Source organism: Pteropus vampyrus, unplaced genomic scaffold (genome assembly GCF_000151845.1).
Source record: "Pteropus vampyrus isolate Shadow unplaced genomic scaffold, Pvam_2.0 Scaffold124, whole genome shotgun sequence".
NCBI classification, from domain to species: Eukaryota; Metazoa; Chordata; class Mammalia; order Chiroptera; family Pteropodidae; genus Pteropus; species Pteropus vampyrus.
In genome coordinates, this window is record NW_011888905.1 from 1138349 (window position 1) to 1152163 (window position 13815).

The window sequence follows — 13815 nt, forward strand, 5'->3', positions numbered from 1 at the left end:
AAATGTCTGTGCCCTGGGGCTGGCTCAGTGTGGGGCCCAAGCTGATTTCGGCGCCCAGAGCCGGCCAGTTAGTACCAAGCCTCGGTTGCTCCGGCCTGCACGGAGGCAGTAAGCCGAACACCTCCAAAACCTCCAGAACCGGCGCGCTCTGGGGCTGAGTTCCTATGGCAACTATACAGGCAAGTAGGCCCAGTCCACACATTCTACTGGGAGGACCGGAACTTTGGTTCTTGCCTACGTCTCTATGGTTTCAGCCGCCTAGAAGGGCCGAATGTCACTTCCGGGAAGATGGCGGCGCCCAGGTCGGACCCGGCTCATGTTCCCGCGGAGCGCGCCCGGCCGTGAAGGTAAGGGGCTGCTGTCCCCTGAGCGGTGGCAGTAGGAGCCCGGGCTCAGAAGAGTAGTTTTCCCCAAGTAAAGGAAAAATGCGGCCGGAGGGCCGGGATTTAGGTCCCGCGAGGAAGGAGCCTGGGAGAGTGTAGCCGGCTCTTCAGAGCCGCCGCGAGAAGCGTGTCCCGGGGCCGCTTCGTCGGAAAACGTCCCTGGAACTCGGGTTCTGCGGTTCTGCATCCACCACTCGCCAGTTATTTGGTTTGATTGGGGCAAGTAACGTCTCAGTGTCATTTCTTCGCTTGTAAAGTACAGTAACACCACCTCCTGATGGGGTCGTCGGGGGGATAATCCGTGTGAAGCGATTCACAATAAGCTGGCATTGAGTAAATGCCTGTCATGATCGTTATTATTGAAATCGGGGGGCTGGTAGATCGAGATAACTCGAGAAGAGGCAGAGTTTTGAGGTGGCCTCAGTGTTTGAATTTTACTTCTTTTGAACACTGTCACGGAGCAAGATAGGGCCGTCTCCCACCCAGTGCTCTTTTGACGAGACTCTCAAGGTATCGGTTAGGTTCCCAGGTCATCGTCTTTCCCAGTAGAAATGTGAACCGAAATGCTGGTCATTTTGAATTTGCTTTTTTTCATACCTAACTAGACTGATCGTCATTTTTAAGCCTTATATATGTTTAGGAGGGTGACAGTGATGTGTCTTAAATTCACACGAAAGTTTTACTCTTCGGAGCTGTCACTTTGGGAGGATTGCTCAAGTAGTGCCATTGATTAGCTTTAAAAGTGTTCTGCAATGCCTGTAACGAATGATCTTAATAGAAGTGAACTTCAGCGAGTCAAATCAGCAGTGGTAGTCTTAGTTTTGAATATCTTGTGTGATAGGCCATCTTAACCATTTCAGAGGCAAATTTAGTATGAAAGTTTGATAATGCCATTTTGGGATCTAAAAGGAGGAGCACCGGAGTCACTAAAGAAATGTGACTGATTGGGGGTGTGACGCAGAGAGGGCCACTTTGGAGTCAGGCGACCCGGGCTCATATTTCAGCTCTGTCACTAGCTGTGTAACCCCACGCGAGAAACCCAGGCTTTGTTCTGGCTTGTAAAGTAGGGATGATCCCTGTCTCGCAGGATTAAATGAGACAATGTGGTATGTGTAATCCATCTGTTATGCGTTAAGTTTTCAGTAAGGGTGCCCTTCCTAAGCGGGGCAATTTCAAGAGGGATGCTCCAACAAGACTGAAAGATGGGGGCAGCCGGGAAGAGGCGGGTAGCCCCACACCCCACACCAGGAGGACGGTGTACACGCCGGGGTGTGGGTGTAGGATGTGGGCTCTGTTAAGTATTGTTTTCTTATAACCCAGGTTAATGAGCATCTCATTGCTTTATTACATGGTGATAAACTGTGGGAGATGGTCCAGTGCGGTGGTGACTCCGCAGACAAGCTGCCTGGGGTTGCTGCATGACCTTGAGCAAGTCACCTGACCTCTTTTGGCCTTAGTTTCCTCATTTGTAAAGTAGGGATAATAATACCTTCCTGGATGTAGAGGGCAGGAACTCGTCACAGACTGGCATGTGGTGAGCTCCCCGTGAGTGTGGGCGTTATTAACGTAACGTTCGACACACTGACGTTGGCCTCTGTTGTCAGACGGGAGCCCCCAAGGACAGGCCTCTTCTCCGTCTCTCTCGGGTGGAGGGAGGATTCCCATGAGAGCAGTCGGGATGGATTTGATGGGCGATCTGGGCGCTCTCCTTTCCTCTTAGGGGGATGACAGTGATCTCTTCTTCTCTGGTGAGGAACCGAGGCCAGTGACTTTTTTTCTCACCATGAGTGGCACCCCGGAGGTCAAGAGTCGTGGGATGAAGTTTGCCGAGGAGCAGCTGCTAAAGCATGGATGGACTCGAGGTGACCCCCGAGGGCGCCCTCCACCCGGCATCCCCGCCTACCTCTGCCCGAGGGCATCGTCCCGAATGACCCTCTGCAGTCCATTCAGCCGAGGAGGAAAAGCTAGGCTGAGGGAAATGTGCACAAGGAAATTTCTGGCTTTTCCAGAAAAGGCGAGAAGAGGGAGAAATTTGACAGTGGGTAGAAAGAAAGACGTGGACAGGAAGACTGGGGGTGGGGGGAAGAAACTTTAATCACGAAATTATGAAGGTGGAGCCGCCTGGCTCAGACCCGGGCAGGGGGCTGCGTGCCCAGGTGCCGGAAGGACGGGACTGGGAGGGCTTCCCAGAGGGCCGGCGCTTGCCCAGTGCTAGGTGTGCGGGGTGGCAAGGCATGGCATGTCGGGGGCCTTGGAGGGCCCGGGGCAGGCAGAATAAGCCGGGTCACGCTCTGACTTCTGCAGGCAAAGGCCTAGGCCGGAAGGAGAATGGCATCACCCAGGCCCTCAGGGTGACGCTGAAGCAGGACACCCATGGGGTAAGACGGCAGGCTCAAGGAGGTGTGGGTGGGAGAGGAAGGCCCTCGAGGATGGGAGGCAGGTCCTCAGAGTTCATACTTCTTCCTCTGGCAGGTGGGACACGACCCCGCCAGGGAGTTCACAAACCACTGGTGGAGTGAGCTCTTCAACCGGACGGCAGCCAGCTTGGTGGTGGAAACCGGGCAGGTGTGGCTCTCATAGGCGGGCACCTGGACATGAGGGCCTGGACATAGGCGGGCACCTGGACATGAGGGCCTGGGACGTGTGGGGGCGATGGAGATTTGGCGTGTCACCCGCTCACCAGCGCTTCTCCACAGGACGGAGTACAGCTGAGGCGCCTTCCTAAGGAGACCACCCATCGAAGTCATCCCCAGCCCAACGTGCTGTATCAGAAGTTTGTGAAGGTAGTTGGCAGGGTGGGTTGCGGGGGGGCCCTCGGTCCTTTTTCCCTCCCCTGGTCTCTTCTGGGGCCGGAACAATTGCCTTGCATGCTCTCCCTGTTCTCGGGGCCGCCCTAACATCGCAGGGTCCTGTGACCAGTCTTACTGGTGCTTAATCAGACTGCCCAGTTCCTCAGCAAAAATGGAGATCTTCAGACCCTGTGGTCAGCAGAGGGGGCGTGGCTGCCAGAGGGGGCGGGGCAGGGACGCCTAGTTCAAAGCACTTGGAAGCAGAGGAGACCTGAAAGGACCTCACCCAGCTCCTTATTTTGCATACGTGGCCAAAAGCGGGGAGAGGGACTTGGCCAAGAGCCCACAGCTGGCTAGTCAGGGCAGAAAGGACTGGAAGCCAGGCCTCAGCCGATAGAAGGGCGCTCCCGGCTAGTGCTCCCCTAGTAAGTGCCGGGCCCTACGCAGTGCCTAGCAGGCCTCCCCGTTCCCCTTCGCGTCCTCCGCCCCTGACCACCCCTGACCGGCAGCGTCTCCGGCCTGACGTCTTTCACAGCCTCTGCGCAGGCTCCTTGCCTCCCACGCAGCCGGTCCACCTGCACAGGCATCGAGTGTCCTCAAACACGGACTGCACGTGTCACTGATGCCTCCTTGACTTGGGCCGACTCAGTCCAGACCCGTCAGACCGGCACACGTGGCCTTTGTGCCTTGTCCCTGCCACCTTCCCTCGTCCCATGTGCTGTCACTTCTCGGGTCTCTGCACTGCAGCCAGGTGGAATCTGGTTCTTTTGAAGGGACCATGTTCTTTCACTTTCAAGTTCTTCCACGTGCTGTTCTCTCCGCCTGGGACGTTCTGCTCTTTTTGGTCCTTTACCTGCTGAGTTTTTGTGTTCCGGAGCTCAACTGCTTCTAGAAACTTCCCCAAACCTGCCATCTGGGTGGGTACCCCTCCCGCACAGACAGGTTCCCCCGTACTCTGTCTGCCTGGCCATGTCGGTTCCACCTGGGCCAGACGCATGTCAGTCTTTTCCCCCGTGTCCGCAGTCCTTGGCCCACAGTACGGTCCCCATTAATCTGACCAAATAAAGGGCTGTGTGTAGGTTTGGGGTGTGGAGGGGGAGGTGCCATCTTCATCATCAGTTGCTGGCACCAGGATAACCGCCAGGGGGCACATGCCCCACCCTGAAGACCTGATGGCCCAAAGCACTTCCCTTCTCGCTCTGCCCGCTAGCCCCTGTGAGCCAGGGAGGCCAGGACTGCCCCCCACACCCCGCTCCGCCCCTACGGCCCATCTCCTGCCCAAGTTCAAATGTGCGGTTTGGCACACCTGTGGGCTGCAGGGAGCGATGGGGCTGGCAAATTTACACCTGTGGCTGTGAATCCTTGGCTTCTGGGAGAGAAGAGGGGTGGCTGTGGTGTTGAGCGGGCCTTGTACACCCCACGATCCCTCCTAGAAGGCCACACTGACTTCCAGTGGGGAGAAGCCAGACGAGCACTTGGAAAGCTGCAGTGATGATGGCCAGGGGTCCTGCCCGCCACAGACGTGAGACTCCATTTCAGGGCTGGGCGGGGGGGTAGGAGGGCTTCAGGTCCCAGGGGACAGGGCCACGTCGGGGGCTTGCCTGGGCGACTTTGGTGGGACTGCGCTGGGCTCGTCTCTGTACCCCGCACCTAGGAGTGCCGCCCCAGCAGGAACTTGTCGGGGGGTGCTCGAGGGGTGCAGACGTCGGGCTTTCCCCCCAGCTGTCGGTCAGCCTGGTCTCTCCCCACCCACAGTCTGACTGACGAGATGCTGCTCCAAGCCTGCGAGGGCCGGACAGCGCACAGGTAGGTCCTGGGTGGCTCCTCGGCCACTTCCTGTCACCCACTGTCTGCCCAACTCCTGGCTGCTCGAAGACAGCAGCCTGTCCCCTCCCCTCTGCCCGCGCAGTCTCAAGGACAGACTGTTGCCCTGACGCCCCCTGACTCGGGCCCCGTCGGTTTCAGGGCTGCCCGTCTGGGTATCACAATGAAGGCCAAGCTGGCCCGGCTGGAGGCCCAGGAGCAGGCCTTCCTGGCTCGGCTCAGAGGCCAGGACCCCGGGATCCCTCGGCTGCCACCTGAGCACGAGCCCCTCACACAAAAACAGAAGCGGAAGCAGAAAGAGGAGGAAGAGGTGACAGCAGCTGGACGGGGTGCAGACACGGAGCCCGCAGAGCGAGCCGGTCAGGGGGGCAGGAAACGCAAGAAAAGCAAGAAGAGACGTCAGGAGGTGGCCACAGATGAGAGGGCGGGGACAGCGGTAGGGAGCGCGGAGGAGGCTGCGGGGACAGGGCGGCTTGGGGACCAGTTCCCCAGGAAAAGGAAGAAGCGGCGGAGGCAGCACGAGGATCAGGAGGAGTTGGGGGCCTTAGGGGGAGGGGAGGCGGCGGAGGGGCCTGCGGAGGGGGGAGACTTGAACCCAGAGGATGAAGTCGAGGCCGTTGTGGGTGGGGGGACCAGGGAAGCAGAGAGCAGAGCACGCAGAGGTAGGAAGGGCAGGAGCGAGAAAAGGCAGCGTCAGGAGGAGAGGGGTGTGTCGCGTGTAAAGGATGAAGAGGACGGCGGGGCCGGGGGTGCAGAGGGCAGGGGCGAGAGGCGGAGGCGGAAGCAGAAGCAGGCGGAGGGGGAGAGAGCAGAGGTCAGCACTGTCCAGAGGGCAAAGAAGCAGCAGAGGAGACTGGAAGTCAGGTCCGGTCTGGGGCCTGAGCAAGTCTTTCTGAGTGTTGAAGCCTCAGACCTGAGCTGACCCTGTCCCCCGCGCTCTGAGACACCAGTCTGCCTCAGAGTGGAAGCACTGTGCCTTAGTTCAGGGGGCGGGCACTGTCCCCCAGAGATGGTGGACTCAAGTGCCTATAGGAGCCAGGTGGCCAAGGGACAGCGTGCCAGGGCAGTGGGAACGGGGATGCAGACTCCCTCTGTGGGGCAGCCTTGCTCAGAGCAGCAGGAAACAGGCCTGGGTGCAACACGCTGGTTTCGTGGTGTGAAGGCCGCGGGAGCAGGGTTCGGCCTGCGCTGAGTCACACTGTGCCACGTGGTGGAATAAACACAGCTTGGGCCCCTAGCCTGTGCCTGAATCCAAACTGAGTTTGTTTGGGGGCCTCTGAAGAAACTCCCATTAGCTGCCTGTGGTCTTGCTACCCTGCTGAGTGGCGGGGAAGCCCAGAGAACCTCGTCCGGTCCCACTGCATCCCTACTGGAGAATCACGTGGCACGTCAAGGACACGCACACCACCTAGGAGTCTCTTTCAGAAAAGCATCTGAAAGTCAATCTTCATTGCCCCCAAATGCCACAGCAGCCTCTTGCCCATGTCCCCCCACCCCCCGCGGGAGGACGCTGTGTCTCCAGTGTCACTCTCTGGCACCCGCCAGCCATTAGCCTTCACTGCCAGAGAGTCCCCAGGACCCCCCAGTTCTGGGGGGAGCACCCGCTCCTTCCTTCACTGCAGACGATACACACACTCAGTGTCAGGGTACTGGGGCAGATTCAGCTGGTACTTCTTTTCCAGAGCAGGTGGCACGAAACGGCCCCCCAGGTAGTGGTAGCGACCGGCAAACTGGGCAGCACACCTTTTGGGTGCGGTCAGGGAGACGAGCAGGTCCGGCTGGATCCCCGCAGCGCTGCCCTTCTCCACGTCCCACCCTGAAAGAGGCTGCGTTCAGGGAGGGCAGCGACGGCCCGCCTTGTCCCCTCCCAGCCCTGCGGACCACCCGGGGACCTCGCATCCACAGAGCCTTGGTCTCGGAGCCACACGGAAAGGGTGTCTTGAATCCTGCGCCCCGCTCTGTCGTGGGACGCAGAGAGCCGTATTCTGCACCCCACGACTCACTTTCTACTTGGTCTGAGTCTTGGGCCAAGAATCAGACTCCTAGGTACTCGCCTTAGGACAGAGTGGGGCCCTGACCCCACCCCCCACCTCCTGGACCCAGCACCTGAGGGAATGTCGATGCTGGCAATGGGCACAGTGAGGCCGCTCAGGATGCTCAGGATGCTGCGGAACGGCTCCCGCACGTCACCCTTGAAGCTGAAGCCGAAGATGGCGTCCACCACCAGCTCATACAGCTCATCGACCAGCATGGGCTGTGGTGGAGCCGGAAAAGGGGTGTCAGAGCCAGCGGCTGCACAGGTCTCCGCCCCTCGAGCGCCCCCCGACGAGTCCCTGCTGCGGCAGCATTCTCCTGGGTGCGGGGTACAGAGACGAGCAGAGTGCAGTCCCTCCCGAAGTCGCCCAGGCGAGCCTCGGACGTGGCCCTGTCCCCTGGGACCTGAAGCCCTCCTCCCACCCGCTGGGTCAGAGGCCCAGTGCCATCTGTCATTCAGATGGCACTCTGAGGCCGTGAGTTAAGTGCAAGTTGGTCCCTGGTTGAGGCCTGGCTGAGTCCAGACACCGAGGCCCACCTGCCTGCCATTGGGGGCCACGGTGTCCGGGAGCCTGAGACTGGCGGTCAGGAGGGCCAGGTTCTGGGCTCGGCTCTGCCACGACCTGGTCTGTGACTGTGGGCTACTCACTTTCCTTCACTGCGCCTCAGTCCCTTCATCTTTAAGATGTGTTAAAAAGTTTTTAGAAACCTCAAGTTCTCAAGTTTCCCTCCCCTAAATCCACGCATCACCTCAGCTCCCACGAGGGGCGGACGATGTGCTACTGTGTGCTGGATGGGGAAGGACGCCTCCACGTGGGGCGAGGACTAGACACGCCTGTCGGGGGATGGAGGAGACCCTCCTCCTAACCGCGCAGCGTAGGCACCACCTGTGCCAGGCACTGTCCCTCCCCGCCAAGGTGTCCTCCAAGGATGATAAGCAGACGAGCTCAGCCTGCAAGCTGAAGGAAGCGAATGCCGGTTACTGCGGAGGGCACGGAACTGGACGCCTACCTCTGGGGGCATCTCACCAAGGAAAGGGATGTCCATTTTCTGACACTGGGTCACCAAGCCAGTGAAGAGTGGCTTGTTAGGCCTTTTGGGGTAATAGATGGTTGGCTGGTAGCCCTAGGAGGAAAGGAAAGGGGTGATTCCGGCCCAAGTCCAGGATCCAATTCCCCCTCGCCCACAGCCCTTCTTCCCACATACTCACAAAGAGTTTGAGGTGTCGAGCACAGACCAGGCCATCTCCTCCATTATTGCCGGGGCCACAGATGACCAGGACAGTAGGGGGGCTCCTGGACATGGACGTGGGAGGATATGCCTGAAGGCAGAGACAGAGGGGGTTCAGAGCAGCCTTGGGCAGTAACGGTGCAGGCTTGGCCCAGCTGTCCCTCCCGCTCCCCTGTGCTTAGGCCAGGGAGCCAGGTCGAGAGTTGGGCCACCGACCTTGGCAATGGCTGTGGCACAGCTCAGCCCAGCCAGCTCCATAAGTTGGTCCACGCTGAACTGGTATTCGTTAAACAGCTCCTCGTCCACGGCCTGGGCCTCCTCCTGGCTGAGCAAACCCATCGCCTGAGCCCCGAGGCTTCGGGGCTCGGCCGCGGGCGACACTGTGTTCCCGGTCCCGCCCGGTGGGGAGAGCCGTCCGCCCAAGCCCGGCGCCCGCCCGGAGCCCCGCCTACCTTAGGTACTTCACCGCCGTGCTTGCCATGACCTCTGGGTCCCCGCGGCCACCCGACATCAGCCGCTGCGGCCCCCACCAGGTGGGGCTCGCACGGCAGACGTCGGCCTGGGCGGCGACGCGGGAGAGGCGTGAGCCCGCCACCAGCAGCCCGAGCCCCAACAGCGACCGCAGCGACGACATCCAACTCTCGCGGAACGCGCCCCCGGCCGCCCCGGCGCATGCGCGGCGCTTCGCTCCGCCCCGAGAGGCGGGTCACGGCCGCCCCGCCGGAAGCGCCGTCCCGCTCCTGCGCGCGGTGCGGTGCGCGGGTTCCGGCCTCTGTGCTCGGGTCCCGCGCCTTCCCGGGGACGGTCGCCTTTCGCCTCACGTTTCCGCCTGGACTGAGGCGCTTTGGCTCCATCCGCGCTTTGGTAATAGCTCCTCGAGTTTGGCGTAGCAGTTGGCCCTGTTCCTCCCCTGCCGCTGACTCGCGGGCGAGCCCGGGCACGCCGGGTTTCGGGCTCCTGTCTGCAAGTGGCTGGCGGCACGTGTCACGGGGGCAGCACACGTGGGGCTCCTGGGCGCCGCGGCGCGATTGTGTAATTGGGGCTCCTTTCTTCGCTTCGTCAGCGCCCCGCCTCTCTTGACCAGGACAGCGCGCTGTCCTTCCCTAATCGTAGGTCACACTCACCCCTGTATCAGGCTACCAGTTATGGAAATAGGTTATAAACCTTAAGTTGGTCGAGTATGCCATGGTCAAAATGGAGTTGAAACCATAGATTCTGGTCACGGTAACATTTCAGGGAAAACCTGGAAAGGCAAATTACATTGTTAACGTAAGCGCACTCTTGCATGATTAGGGGAGAAGTTTGTGGAATAACAAGCCAGTTACCGTTAAGGCACTAAGATAATTATCCAGGTAGAATGAAGGTCCTTTTTTTTTTTTTTTTTTTAAGATTTATTTTTTTCCTGTCTCATGAATTGCCTTCCTGGCTAGTTCACTGCAAAAACCCCTCCAGCTTTTTACTCCGAAAGCCTCCTTTTAAATTATGTTTCTCATCTCCTGTGGGATGTACCCTTGGCTTCCAGCTATGCTTATTTTACATGTTTGTCGTAGGAAATTGAATTTATCAGACTGTAATCGTGGTGGAAAACTTTGTTAGACTGTGTTTAGGGTTGGAGATTGAGTTTACTCATTGAAATTGTAATGTACAGTGTACATTACAATAGGAAGATCTTATCTAAGACCTCATTAACTTCATAACTTCACCAGTATCTAGATAGCTTTATGTTAGTCAAGACTCCCCCTGGCCTGTTTGAGAATTAATTTAGTGATTCTGAAGATTCATTTCTAAAACAACGCGGAGCATCTGTCTTTGACACAGATAACGTTGTGAATACTTAACTTGTGGCAAGTGATAACATGAATCATCTTAATTCATATTAGTAGCAATCCTATTATTATTCCCATTTTACCGATGGGAAAACCAAGGCTCAAAGATGTTGAATGACATGCCCAATGTACAGTGATGACTGTCAGTGGTGCTAGGACCCAAGCAGCTAACTTGTCCTTCAGTCTGTAGTCTTAAGCATCATTCTGTACTGAACTGCTTCTGCAAGTGCAGCAATATGTAACTAAAGGCTTGTCACTGCTGACTTCATTCTGATTAGATGTAACTATAAAACAATGACACAAAAGATATCCCACCACACACACCCCCAGAATTTAGAAAACAGCCATATGAGGGCTGTCCCCAGGGAGCCAGTGCCCGAGACCCAGTCCGCCTCGTTGCTGCCCTTCGGACTTTTGGAGTTTTCTTAGAGAAATGCCTCCAGAACCAACTTAGGAGAAGCACGTGGACTGAGCACCAGCTGAGCTCCAGATGCTTTACGTACATTCTCTAACTTAATCCTGTCGGTCCTGTCATATGCTTTTATCCTCATGTTACAGATGAGGAAATTGAATGACAGAGAGAAGTCAAGTAGTTTCCCTGAGACAATAATCACTAAATGGTAGAGCCAGTGATGGTTGGCATTGGGTTGGCCATACTCCTGCGTGGCTGCTACTCAAAATCCATTCTCCTTTCTTTTGTAACGGAACCCCTGAGTTTTATTTGGCCATGCGGCTGCCCAGCTAAACACAGTCTCCCTTGCAGCAGCTAGGCATGCACACGTGACTAAACTCTGACCAATGAGATGTGAGCAGAAATGACACATGCAACTGCCAGGTCATATCCTTTAAACACTTCCTCTTTTCTTCTTATGCTGGAGCTGGAGCAGCCACTTAGACCTTGAGATGGAGACCCTGGGCTGAGGATGGCAGAGCATCCTGCCTGGCTCTCGAAGCCACTGTGAGAGCCCTGGGCTGTTAGATTCAAGTTCTCTCTGGTTAAAGCCGTCGTATTGGCTTTTGTTACAGTTGGTGAACCTGCAACTTAGCCCAGACGTCTTGAATGGCTGACAAGATAAGACACCCCATTTTCATAAGAAAGGTTAAGAGCTGCATCCCTAGCACCTGCCTCCGTGCCTGGCACATAGTAGGTCCTCTACACATATTTTAATGATCCTCAAAATCTCATTGTGAGGTAGTTCACAGTACAGCAGAAGCCCTCTTACCTGACACGATCAGGGGTGGATCATCTTATTTCAACTTAAAAAATACAGTCTACAGCCATGGCACCCTGAACAAGCCCGATCCCGTCTGATCACGGAAGCTAAGCCGGGTCAGGCCTGGTTAGTACTTGGATGGGAGACCACCTAGGAAGAGCAGGTGCTGTAGGTGTAAAAAATAAAAAATAAGGGATCGTAAGCTGACAAGGTCCTTGCAATCTGTGAGGTCAACCAAGGGTTGCCTCGCCTAAAAAAATAAAAAATATATAAAAATAAATACATCCAATTGCCATCTGTCAAAGTGGTCAGCCTCTGTTCTCCGAGGATGGGGCTGTTGATTTAGTTCTCCATCTTTCCATAAACCTCACCAGCTGAGTATCACTGCAATTTGCAGCTTGCTGTTTTAAGGTGGAAGAAGGAATAAATGGCAGTCTGAGTGCAAAATTCTTCTCTATTTTTATGACTTTCTCCCAGACTGTAATAATCTTGCTCACAAAACTAAGTCAACAAGTTTTTAAGTGACTCACTTTAATCAGGTCTTCTAAGGATTCAACTAAGTTTTCATAGAAACAGTGCTTGTTTTCACACTCTTGGCTCATCAATTTGTATATTTAATTAAGTTACAATAACACGTACAACCACAGACACACTCGGCAGCAAGCGCAGGCGACCCTTAGCCAACGGTGGCTTCACTAGGAGAGTGGACGTGCACAGCACTGCAGAGGGGACTTGCTGCCTAGCCTCGACTCATGGCGTCACTCAGCGGTCGGGTGAGCTGGGAGGACGAGCTAAGCTGTCTGCCTGCTGCTCCTCCACTGTGCGAGGGGTGTCGTCTGTCGTGAGGATCAGGGGAGAAAACACTCGTGAAGCACGTGGGACACCGCGTGGCCTGTGCCAAGTGCCCAGGAGGTAGACTTCACGCTCTCACTGTCCTCATGGCTGCTGGTAGCAGTTGTCCTGTGGGCTGCAGGCCTCTGCTGGGGTTCGGGGAGGAGGTGGGGTGCATCTGTTGGTGAATGTGGTTTATGACCCATTTCCGGCCTGAGAAGGCGGGGTAGGGGCACACGGTGGCGAGAGTCACCAACGTCAAAGCCTCCTGGCCGAGGAGTCATAGTTTGCAGAACGGGCAAGGGCCGTAGGACCGTGCGGTTTGGATCCAGAGAGAAAAGGGGAGATTCGCCATCCATTTTCCTTTGTTCTTTTGCCTACTGAGCCCCCAAACCCCAGCAAGGAACAAAGAGCCTCAGGGCCGAGATTGCAAAGCCCCTGCCCAGCCTGCTGATGGCGCTGTGTCATGTGTCCGCACAGCGCTGGACCCTGAAAGAGGCTGTGTCCCAGAAACCCCTCTGTGTGTTGAGTTTTGGGAAGGTACCACCGCGGCCAGGGCTGCGGCCAGCAAGGGGTCATGTGATCGTGCAGAAGCCGGATGCCGTGGGTCTCCGCGGGTCCCTGCGGCCGGTGGCCCTGGGCTGTGGCGAGGGCCTGAAGGAGGCGGGGCGGAGCTCGGCGGCGGGAGTAGCTGTGGAAAGAGCAGCCCGCTGGCCCCAGCTGCGGTCACCCTGTCCCGCCCCCGCCTCTGCCGCCAGGCTCTAAGGCAGTGGGGAGGAGGCTCCCTTTCTCTGGGGCCCGCAGTCCGGCGTGCAGGAGGCGGGGCCGCGCCGGGCGTCCAGAACTGAGCGAGGGCAGAGACAGAGGCTGAGCGAGGCTGTCTGTCCCCAAGCACCAGACCGCACCTTCCCCAGCCTGAACAGGGATCACGTCCCTGCATTAAATCGTCCAAGGCCACGGCCTCTCCTACTGCCTTTATCCATCCTCCAGGCCTCCCTGGTCCCTCTGGGACCCACCTACTGACCTGGGGCCACTGGGCACCAGGCCTTGGTCTCCAAATGGGAGATGAGATGGCCCTGAGGCCTGGCCTGGACGAAGAGGGACAGACACATTCATGGTGGGCCTCTGGACCAAGAACCATCCTGGTCAGAGAGACCGCTTGGGGAGGACAAGCAGGGCGGGTGCCGGGGGGCGGGGGGCTTGCTGGTCACCGAGCACGGAGGGTGCAGCATGCACGGGGCCCCGCACGGGCAGGTCTTGGGCAAGCCCGGCCGCCCGGTGGCTGGCGTGGGGACCACGTGCCAGTGCCTGGAAGGAAACACACTGCAAAGAAGACGTGAAATGAAGCCGACGAGCAGCAAGGAATTCTGCCCCCAGAGCCGGAGCCTCTGCGGGGAGAGGCCAGACAGCAAGCTCCCTGGCATGCGGTGGGCTCCCCACGAATGCTGGTGCTCTCAGTTGGAAAGTTCTAGAACTTAGGGAAACCATGGAGGCAAGGTGGAAGTGGTGACTCGGAAAAGGTTCAGGGGAAATGGGCGAGGGTCTTGAGAGAGGAGCAGAAGTGGGGGGAGGCAGGCAGTGCAGAGATGACGGGCGTGGGGAGGGTGCCCCCCCTCAGCCAGGACAGCCCACGTGTACTCACGCTCCAGCCTCCGCGCAAGCCAGCCCGGCCCCGGAGCTGACG

General features: G+C 57.6%; 2 protein-coding genes and 1 pseudogene across 4 annotated transcripts; 2 read left to right on the forward strand and 1 right to left on the reverse strand.

The window, feature by feature from the left end:
* Positions 1–251: 251 nt before the first annotated feature.
* Positions 252–6233, forward strand: GPATCH4 (G-patch domain containing 4). 3 transcript variants are annotated; one of them, XM_011366378.2, is made up of 8 exons: positions 252–347; positions 2104–2245; positions 2688–2761; positions 2856–2948; positions 3080–3166; positions 4606–4694; positions 4928–4978; positions 5138–6233. In XM_011366378.2, the coding sequence occupies exons 2-8, from the start codon at positions 2167–2169 to the stop codon at positions 5916–5918; spliced, it is 1254 nt and encodes a 417-aa protein (XP_011364680.1). In that variant the 5' UTR covers positions 252–347; positions 2104–2166; the 3' UTR covers positions 5919–6233. The 3 variants fall into 3 exon arrangements, with proteins under 3 accessions (XP_011364680.1, XP_023390098.1, XP_011364681.1); XM_023534330.1 differs by having other exon boundaries at positions 4609–4694; XM_011366379.2 differs by having other exon boundaries at positions 256–347; positions 2137–2245.
* Positions 6234–6411: 178 nt separating this feature from the next.
* On the reverse strand, positions 6412–8940 carry NAXE (NAD(P)HX epimerase). Its single transcript, XM_011366381.2, has 6 exons — positions 8713–8940; positions 8477–8585; positions 8241–8351; positions 8042–8155; positions 7103–7250; positions 6412–6812 (listed from the first exon to the last, which is right to left on the reverse strand). The coding sequence occupies exons 1-6, from the start codon at positions 8892–8894 to the stop codon at positions 6610–6612; spliced, it is 867 nt and encodes a 288-aa protein (XP_011364683.1). The 5' UTR covers positions 8895–8940; the 3' UTR covers positions 6412–6609.
* Positions 8941–11356: 2416 nt separating this feature from the next.
* On the forward strand, positions 11357–11475 carry LOC111743886 (annotated as a pseudogene).
* Positions 11476–13815: the final 2340 nt, after the last annotated feature.

Excerpts from the sequence above, each read along its gene's own strand:
- NAXE (XM_011366381.2), bottom strand. The coding sequence starts at position 8,894 with ATGTCGTCGCTGCGGTCGCTGTTGGGGCTCGGGCTGCTGGTGGCGGGC. Across the intron at positions 8,586-8,712 it reads ACGGCGGTGAAGTACCTAAG|CCAGGAGGAGGCCCAGGCCG; the intron begins GTAGGCGGGGCT and ends GGGTTTGCTCAG. Across the intron at positions 7,251-8,041 it reads TTGGTGAGATGCCCCCAGAG|CCCATGCTGGTCGATGAGCT; the intron begins GTAGGCGTCCAG and ends GCTCCACCACAG.
- GPATCH4 (XM_011366378.2), top strand. The coding sequence starts at position 2,167 with ATGAGTGGCACCCCGGAGGTCAAGAGTCGTGGGATGAAGTTTGCCGAG. Across the intron at positions 4,695-4,927 it reads GGGTCCTGCCCGCCACAGAC|TCTGACTGACGAGATGCTGC; the intron begins GTGAGACTCCAT and ends CCCCACCCACAG. Across the intron at positions 4,979-5,137 it reads GAGGGCCGGACAGCGCACAG|GGCTGCCCGTCTGGGTATCA; the intron begins GTAGGTCCTGGG and ends CGTCGGTTTCAG.